Source organism: Benincasa hispida, chromosome 5, assembly GCF_027475165.1.
Source record: "Benincasa hispida cultivar pf3 chromosome 5, pf3_genome.v1.1, whole genome shotgun sequence".
In the NCBI taxonomy this organism is placed as follows: Eukaryota; Viridiplantae; Streptophyta; class Magnoliopsida; order Cucurbitales; family Cucurbitaceae; genus Benincasa; species Benincasa hispida.
The window spans coordinates 52005036-52014108 of NC_143482.1; the positions used below are offsets into that span (position 1 = coordinate 52005036).

Genomic DNA, 9073 nt, shown 5'->3' on the forward strand with positions numbered 1-9073 from the left:
AGCCCTTGGGACCAAACCTAAAACTAGAGGTGAGGGTATATGATTTAAGCAATGTGAGATTCTCATTTCCACAAAATCTATAAAAAAAAAAAAAAAAAAAAAAAAAAAAAAAAAAAAAAAAAAAAAAAAAAAAAAAAAAAAATTAATTAATTTTCATTTAAATAAAAACCTTTACCAACAAAAATAATGATAATAATACAATTGTTTCAATCCTTTAAATATAATATAATTTTCAACCAGACATTCGACTTCAATGTTGTAAAAGAACAAAATGTTTTACGTGGACTCAAATCTATAACATGAAGATTTCATGTTCGTTCTGTTACTCTAATAAAGAGAATGACTAGAAATCTAATGTGATTTCAAAAAATAGATTATTTAAAAAGTTGTATTTAGAAGGATGACAAAAAAAAAAAAAAAAAAATTAGATTTATAGCAAGGAGCCCCTCCTGGGTATGTTCATTTTTCCTTTTAATCCAATCGTGCTCTCTCACCAATTTCCAAAATTGTCCTCAGCATTTCCAAATAAATTATAAATATACATCTCGTTGGAAAATTCAAATCTTGGATCTCAACTGATTTTTCTCCTATTTGAATTTTAAAATTTAATATATCTTTGTTTCAATTAAAAGAAAAAAGATTTAAAAAAAAAAAAAAAAAAACACTTGAACTTAGGAGTTCATTCGGACTAAAATGAACTTCTAACATTCCACTTCAAACTTGGGATAAGGTTTGAAACATTAAACTTGGTAATTACAATGCTAGACTTAACTTTCTCGACTGGTTTTAGACAAAAAATGTTATTTTTTTAGAAAAGAAAATTTTGATAATAGAAAAAAATATATATAAAAATTACTATAATACAGAGACCTTTTTATTTTTTTATTAAAGATATAAATTTCCTAAAAACAACTTTAAAATGACTAATTGAAACTGAAAAATCTTCCAAATAGGTGATTAGGTTAGAAAAAAAAAAAAACATTTTTAGTCCCAAATTTTCATAGAAATAACAATTTATTCTCTTAACTTTAATTGATAATGATTCGGTCCTTGTATTTTCAAATTTATAACAATTTAGTCTTAGTATAAACTTCAATAAGTAGCAATTTAGTCCTAGTTTAAACTTCAGCAAGTAACAATTTAGTCATTGTACTTTAGAATTTGTAACAACTAAGTTTCTGTCGTGAAATTTTTTTTTTTGTAGGATTTATACATGTAGATCAATAAATTTATTAGTAGGGGTGTAATTGGGTTGGATCGGACCAATTTCCCTTAAAAATCGACCCGACACAAACTAGACCAATTGTGTACGGATGAAATTTGACCTGAGTCAGGTTTGACCCGTTGTGGCCCTAGTTAGGTTGGGTCAGTTTTCTCTCTCTCTCACTCTAACCTGTACTACTATAGAAAGTTTGAGATGGAAGACGCTAGCTCAAATACAAACTCTTCTATTAAGACGTTGTTTGGTAATCATTTAATTTTTTATTTTTATTTTTTATAATTAAGCTTATTTCATCCACATTTTTTTATAAAAATTTGCATATTTCTTAGTAAAATGGTTGAATTTTTATCCAAATTTTAAATACAAAAACTACTTTTTTAGTGCTCACAATTTGACTTGGTTTTTAGTAAATAACAGAAAAAGAAATTTAAAGGTGGAAGTAATGTTTATTGACTTAATTTTAAAAAACAAAATGATTATCGAATGAGAGGAAAGATTTGAGATTTTAGCTCTAACTTTCTCAATGAGTTCGGGAGAGTAACAAAAAATGAGAGAGGAAGAAAAGCTTGATAACGAGCATGACCCACAACCCTTAACACAAAAATTATAAAATCAAACAAAACTAAAAATAAAATTGAAATCCAAACATGACCCACATCACAAAATTCATAGAAATCACTATGAAACACGGCAAAAGGGAAATCAATAATGATTGAAAAGTATTCATCAGGAACAACTCAAACCCACAAACCCTAACACAAAAAACCAAAAAACAGTAGCCCATAAAAGTCAAGCAGCCCTATTATCCAAAACCACTTAGAAATTTGAAATAATTGAATAGAGAACGGAATAATAAGCTAAGTGGGTATCTGAAAAATTCTCTTTATCTAGCTGATAAAGAGTAAAGTGGAAATGGAAGAAGAATGAACGAAGGCGAGCGGCGGTTGGAGGCGAGCAGCTGACGAAGGCGAGCGGTGGAAGGAGGCAAGCGGTGGATGGAGGCGAGCTGCTGATTGAGGCGAGTGGTGGATGGAGGCGAGTGAGAGAAGCAATGGTAATAGAGCTGAGAGCATTCGAACGGCTAGGCAACTGAGTGAGAAGGAGACGAGACAAACCCTCGCATTACCCTAATATAGGCGGGTCAGGCGAACCGTTGAACCAAACCAAACCCTTATCAGTTTGGTAGGTTTGAATTATAAGTAACACCCAAACCAGACCGAATCGGTTCGATTCGATTTGCCGGTTCAGTTTGATCCTTACACCGTACTTCTTGGAGCTAAATTGTTATTACATAATACAAACTTGCACTTAATTTTGACAAGTTCTTTTACGATACTGAACTATTACAAATTTCAAAGTATCTAATTCATAATTAAAGTTCAACTTTTTAAAGGAGTAAATAGTGAAATATAATTTAAAAATAATATAAATATATATTAAAAAGAATTATAAAATTATATTTACATGTGTTTCTAAATAAGTTATCCGTAAACCATTGTTTCTTTTCCAAATAAAAAAAAATAAAACAAAATAGAGTTATTTATATATAAAATTTTATTTTTGTTGGAGAAAACAGAATACTCAACAAATATTGTCAAATAGGTTATCTATGGTTTTCTCGAAGGGAAAACTTCACATTTTTTTTATTATATTTATAAGTTAATTAGTAAATAATTATATCCCCTTAAAATTATATATATATAATATGAGAAAATATGAGGACCAAATAGGATGGGTTGAAAAATCTAATGACAAAAGAGGATGTAAAATCAAATAAAAAAGAAAAAAAGAAAAGAAAATAGATGAATAGCACATATAAGATCATGGAAGGGTGAATGTGAAGACAAAATAATCCTAATAGGAAAAGTTAACGACAAAGAGAGAAGTTAAAAGTTTTCTCCTCTTAGTCCCTTTTAAAATAGTATAGATATAAGTGTACTATTTTTTAAAAATAAATTTAAACATGTTAAAAATCATGGAGTTACATCTCAAAACTCATTGACAATAGAAAAAATAATTCCGATCTCTTTTACGATCCTTCAATTTTTTCGATGTGAGATTTTCAATTAAATTTAATTAAACATTACTTCAAGAGTATGTATAGTAAAATTGAAGTATGATAAAATTACAACAAACAAAATAATATTATTCTTTTTAAAAATTCGTAGACAAAAACATGGCCCAACGAAAAGTAATGATTCCACGTGAGCAATTGACATCTTTATTCTAAATGGTAGGAATTGAAACCCTAGAATTGAAAAGAGAGAGAAGTAAAAATTAAAATACAAAAAAACCTTTAATGAATACCTTTTTTCTCTCTCTTTTTCCTCCTTTCTATTCGAAGAGAGGATTTATTTGACCAATGGAATTCAATCTTTCAAAGTAATTTCTTGTCCGTCTTCCCACTTACCTAATCTCTTAATTGCTTCTTCAACCTGAGGAAAAATAATGGTTATTTTGGGTGTATTTAGAATATATTTTCAAATGTTTAATTTAAAATATAAGTCATTTTCAAAGAAACTGAAGTATTTAGCAACCATTCGAAATAGCTTTTCAAATATATTTTTTAAAAACATTATTTTTCTCAAGTGAATTCAAACGAACTCTTAATGATTTGATTTTTTTTTCTATATTTTTAGAAAAGTTTACGACACATTATGATTTAATTTAGATTGGGTTTTCTTATAAATTATTTTATCATTGAAAAGAAAAGGATCCTTTACCTCTTTGTTCCAATCTGTTCGAACAGTGACCCATATCAAAATGATTGTCTGCATGCAAGTTCCACCGATCATCCCCAGCCATATGCCCTATTCATAAATTACATACACAATACTAAGTTGTCATTTAAATTTACAAAATAAATACCAAACTTCCAATATTGTGATTAATAAGTTAATATGTCAAATTTGGATGAAAATTAATAGTAGAGCCACGAGAATTTACATCTAAAATGAATTAATAGATTATATCACTTATAGAAATATACAGAAAGAATATACTAATCAAGTTATTTATGATATATAATGGAATACGATAACCGTAGAACATACAAAATTTTGAAAATTTGTGAATTGATTATACCTTTGCGCCAAGTTTAAAATAAAAACCAAGGAGAGCACCCAAGGGAACTCCAATGACATAATAGCAACCGATGTTTACATAGGCGACGAAGGCTTGCCAACCGCAACCGACCGCAACGCCTTGACAAATCAAAATAAGTGAGATCAAATTGGAGGTTGAAACATTTGGAATGAAGCTAGGTGGATAAAAATGAAAGTACCAGACAAGACAGGTTGGATTCCATTGAGGAGAAGAGTGAGAGCAAGAAGTGGGCAAAGATCGGAGACAGCGGCAGCCACGATAGGACCTTCTGTAAAGGCGTAGCTGATGACATCCCGAAGTGCGAGTACTATTATCGCACAAAATATAGAGACGATGAATGCAATGGCAGTTACCACCACCACAGAAAATGCTGCTGATTTTGGATGCTTACTTCCAAGTTCGTTACTCACTCTCACACTACAACAAATACAAACAAAACACCCATCCAATTTTACAAGACGTGTTCGAACTATAATAATGAACAACGATGTGTTTCTACAATTTCTAAATATTTTGCAAAGGAATCAGAATGCATAATATAATAATCAATTACACTTTTTTTTTTTTTTGGTGGGAACTAAAACACAATGTTTTAAAAAGAAAAGAAAAAAAAAAGTAATTGAGAGAAGTTACCTTGCGGCAGCATTGAATCCAACTGAAATCATTAAAACCCATCCAGATATGGTTGTGCTGCAAAACCTCAACATAGTTATATTAAATTAAATTTTATTGACACTAAACTATTTTCATATAATAATAATAATAATAAATACATCTTGAATCGATTTCCTTCTTCTTTTTAATTAAATATAAACTCTATCAACTTCATAAGTGGGTGTTAATAATTCAATTTTAATAGTAAATATTATTGAAGTTTACACATTCATTTTAAAATTTTATCTTACAATTTTGTATACCAAATACAAATTTCTTAGTTCTGGATTTCATAACTCAACTCAGTGTCTCAAACACTCACTTAATTTATTAATGTTTTTAATATAGATATTTTTTAACACCTAAAGTAATTTTAAAAACTACACTAAATTTCCAAAGTATAACATAGAAAACTTGATTTGGTTCCGAAAAGATATGGTAAAACACACTATTAATGATGACTACATTATTTAAGAATAAAATGGGACCTACTTTTATCTATCTATATATATATTGTGCTAAAGTGGGAAATAGTTTTTATTTAGGTAATACCGTAATACACTTATATCTATACTTCCCCTTCATATTACTCACATATTTAATTATGATAGGACAATTTAATGTGACGCATAAACATAGGTATTTCACATGATGTATTTAAGAGTATTTTTCTTTTCATTTTCATCGTACCTCCCATTTAATCCCACACGAAACCACTATCTTTAATGACTTTATAATAAAATTAGTTCTAAACAAAACTCCATTTTTTCTTATAGGTGATAATATGATATTTTTTTCATGTTTTAAGTCAAAGGTATCCACTTCTAAATCATTTACTACCAAATATTATATTCTTAAAATTTGAGGAAAAGGCCAATTAGAAAACAAAAGAAAAAGAAAATAAGATTTAAGAATGAAAGAGCAATTCAAATTGTACTTCTCGACCCGGTTGAGGGAAGTTACTGAAAGGCCACTCAACAATGACATTCCATCCAATTCAGTCTTCAAGAGTATATTTTATTAAAATTAAATAAAATATTTAAAAAATCAAATACAATATATAAATATATTTCCATAATTTGTATTAAAAAGTTAATAGATAATTAAAAAAAAAAAAAAAAACTTGGAAACAATACCTATGAACAGTTTCTGTTGCATTCAATTAAAAATTACCACATGTCAATTCATTTGTTTAAAAAAATTTATAATCTTTTTGAAAAATGTTAATACATAGAAAAAATATCAAACTATTTATAGAAATAACAAAAAAAAAAAACAATGATAGACACTATAGATTTCTATCAACGTCTATCACATAATATCAATGATAGACTTTTATCAGTTACTATCGGTGAAAGATACTAATAGACTTTTGTTAGCTTTTATCAGCATATATAAAAGAAGATTAAATTTTATTATTTTGTGTAAATAATTTTTCATATTTTTCTATTTTCGAAAATCACTTTTTTGTGTACAGAGAGGAAAACATGAGACTTTATAGAAAAAATTTGGATTTAATATCGGTTACTTTATTAATCTACTGTGTAATTTCTATTGTACTCAATTAAAAATTGTCACTTCATCTTTAAAAAAAAAAAACAATGAACAAATTCTTTACCCACAAAAAGAATTTTAACAAGTTTTTTATAAAAAATAAATTGTCACATGAAATTTTTTTATTAGGTAGAGTAAAGGTTGTACTCAAATTTTTCTCTTAGTGTGTAAAATGAAAGGATGCATGCAATTTAGGTATAGTCTAGAGTACACCTAGATATTACTACCTAAATATTTCTCATACAAAATTGAAAAAATCAACAATAAATTAAATCTAATTTTAATATACATTCGTAACCAAAATCGAACAAATCTCAAAATAGTTTAAAATAATATATATATTTTAAAATTGTGTTTGAGATTGAGAAGAAAATAATAGAAAATGGGTGAAAGAGAGGAAAAGAGTTTACCAGATAGAAAGGGAGTCAAGAGCAAGTTCAGGATTCTCGAGCAATCCAGCAAGCAAAACGAGAATCTGAAAATACCATGTCTCTAAACACAGCATCACCGCCGACGCCACCGACAATTTGAAGAATCCCGGCAACCCTGTAAACGCCTTCGCATTGAAACCTCTCCATGTTTCTTTACACTTATCACTTTTAACGATATACACGAATTGGCCCACCACTATTATCCACCATGACAAGCTCAATACCAACGACACTCCCAACAGCCCCAACCCCATTTTGTAGGCCGCCACCCAACTCAGCACCACATGCACCACCAGCGTCCCCGCCGATATGTAAGCACTCGGAAATACTATGCTCTGTGCCTGAAGAAACTTCTGTATTGGGAAGTTTATTGCGTACGCGAAGATTTGAGGAATCAATCCGAACACGAATACTTCCGCTGCCGATGCAATTTCCTTCGATTCTCCCAAAAATATCAAGATGGGTTTGCAGAATATGTAAACAATTGTTAAAACAAACCCCGTTAGAGTCAATAATATGGTAGATCTCTGTAAATAAATGCCTAGCATATCGTATTTCTCTGCACCGAATGCCTGCCCGCATAGAGTTTCCACTGCACTTCCCATCCCCAACTGTTTGATTAAACACAAATTAATTAACTAAAGACGAGATTCAAGAGAGAGGAATTATGATTAAATGGATATATAACTCGGAAACAAAAACAGAGCCACTTCTGTTTAAACAGAGAAAAACGGGGAAATAATAAATATATGATCTACCATGAGACCGTAGGCGAAGATTTGAATTCCATTGTTGCCGAGAGAGGAAGCGGCGAGTTCGAGGTTTCCAAGGTGGCCAGCGAAGACTTGGGTGGACATGGACATGAGGTAATTAATCATGTATACGAAAACGGCCGGACCTGCTAAGTAGAACATGAGTTTCATTTCGACCCAAGTAGCTTGAGAGTAACGGCGGACGAAACTCAAGTGGGTGTCGGATAATATCGTCTCAAGTTCGTTGCTAGTTTCCTGGTCGTTAGAAAACAGTGACTGAGACGACAACAATGCCGCGGTCGACAACAGGAGCGGTAGATGAACATCATCTTCAGAAACAGATGCCATCTTTTAGTCCTAAACACAAAGATTTCCCTTGTTTTGTTTATGGCTCTGCTCTCCACCAAAGGAGACGGGGACTACAGAGGAAGTATTGATATATATTTGTATTAAGAGTAAGAAAAATAATGGAGATGGAAAAGAAGTGGGGATCTCAAAGTATTGAGGTGGAGTGAAAAATCGAAGAGAAAGATTTTGTAGAGTGAAATGGTCTAGTAAAGTGAAATTATATGGCCTATTGAAATGCAATGTTCATCCATTGAATCTGAGCAAAGTGGCAAACTGTAAGCGGGGGCATGTTTTTGAAAACTTGAACAAAATATATTTTCATTTAAAAGGAAAATGTAAAAAGTAAATATATTTTGGGTTTAAATTCTATTTTGGTCTCTAAACCTTGAATCTTGCTCTATTTTGATATTTAAACTTTTAAAAATGATTTCCTTTTATCCTTGATATCAAATTTCTATGAATTACAGAGTGATGAGATGACTTGTATTTTCGGATGATTGAGCTGCTAAATAAGTTAGTCACACTAAAAAAATCTAGTGTTTCAAATTTGAATTAGGTGGTAAAATGATTTTCTATACGAGATCTCAAAAGTCATCACGCGTTCAAGATTTTGGCCATTCACTATGTGAACGCATTGATAGTTGACATTTTACTCCACGTTCATCTTAATCAACTCATGTTAAATGCATTTTCATTCTTAAAATGTAATCGAATTTTAACAATAGGGATCAAACATAAACATTTTTTAAAAATTTAGAAACTAAAGTAGATGTTTTTTAAGATTGAAGGATAAAAATAGAACAATATTCAAAGTTTAAGGATCAAAATAAGATTTAAACCTATATTTTGTGTTTGTGCCATCAAGGTAGGGTTTTTGGAAATGTGTTAGAAGAAGAGTGGTTGTCTCAACTATAGTACAAAGGAATATTAATGGTGCACATTCCACCCTCAAAATTGGAAATATCCCACCCAAAAAGCTTACGAGCCACTCCTTACAAGATTTGAGG

At 30.2% G+C, this 9073-nt stretch overlaps 1 protein-coding gene across 4 annotated transcripts; it reads right to left on the reverse strand.

Annotated features, from left to right (window-relative positions):
* Positions 1-1903: 1903 nt before the first annotated feature.
* Positions 1904-8363, reverse strand: LOC120078049 (protein DETOXIFICATION 40-like). Of its 4 annotated transcripts, none has more exons than XR_005481901.2 (8): positions 7725-8363; positions 6946-7577; positions 4961-5017; positions 4506-4744; positions 4307-4425; positions 3946-4032; positions 3530-3657; positions 1904-2349 (listed from the first exon to the last, which is right to left on the reverse strand). XR_005481901.2 is itself a non-coding variant. In XM_039032235.2 (7 exons), exons 1-7 carry the CDS (start codon positions 8064-8066, stop codon positions 3592-3594), a joined length of 1542 nt encoding a protein of 513 aa, XP_038888163.1. In that variant the 5' UTR covers positions 8067-8363; the 3' UTR covers positions 3348-3591. The 4 variants fall into 4 exon arrangements, 2 of the variants coding, with proteins under 2 accessions (XP_038888163.1, XP_090170095.1); XR_016529732.1 differs by having other exon boundaries at positions 4961-5026; positions 7725-8252; XM_039032235.2 differs by lacking the exon at positions 1904-2349 and having other exon boundaries at positions 3348-3657.
* Between the last annotated feature and the right edge of the window lie 710 nt (positions 8364-9073).

Bases quoted from the DNA above. Each gene is read 5' to 3' on its own strand.
- LOC120078049 (XM_090313969.1), bottom strand. From the start codon at position 8,066: ATGGCATCTGTTTCTGAAGATGATGTTCATCTACCGCTCCTGTTGTCG. The intron at 4,426-4,505 runs GTACTTTCATTT...TGATTTGTCAAG, and splicing joins AATCCAACCTGTCTTGTCTG to GCGTTGCGGTCGGTTGCGGT. The intron at 3,658-3,945 runs GTAAAGGATCCT...ATTTTTCCTCAG, and splicing joins GAACAGATTGGAACAAAGAG to GTTGAAGAAGCAATTAAGAG.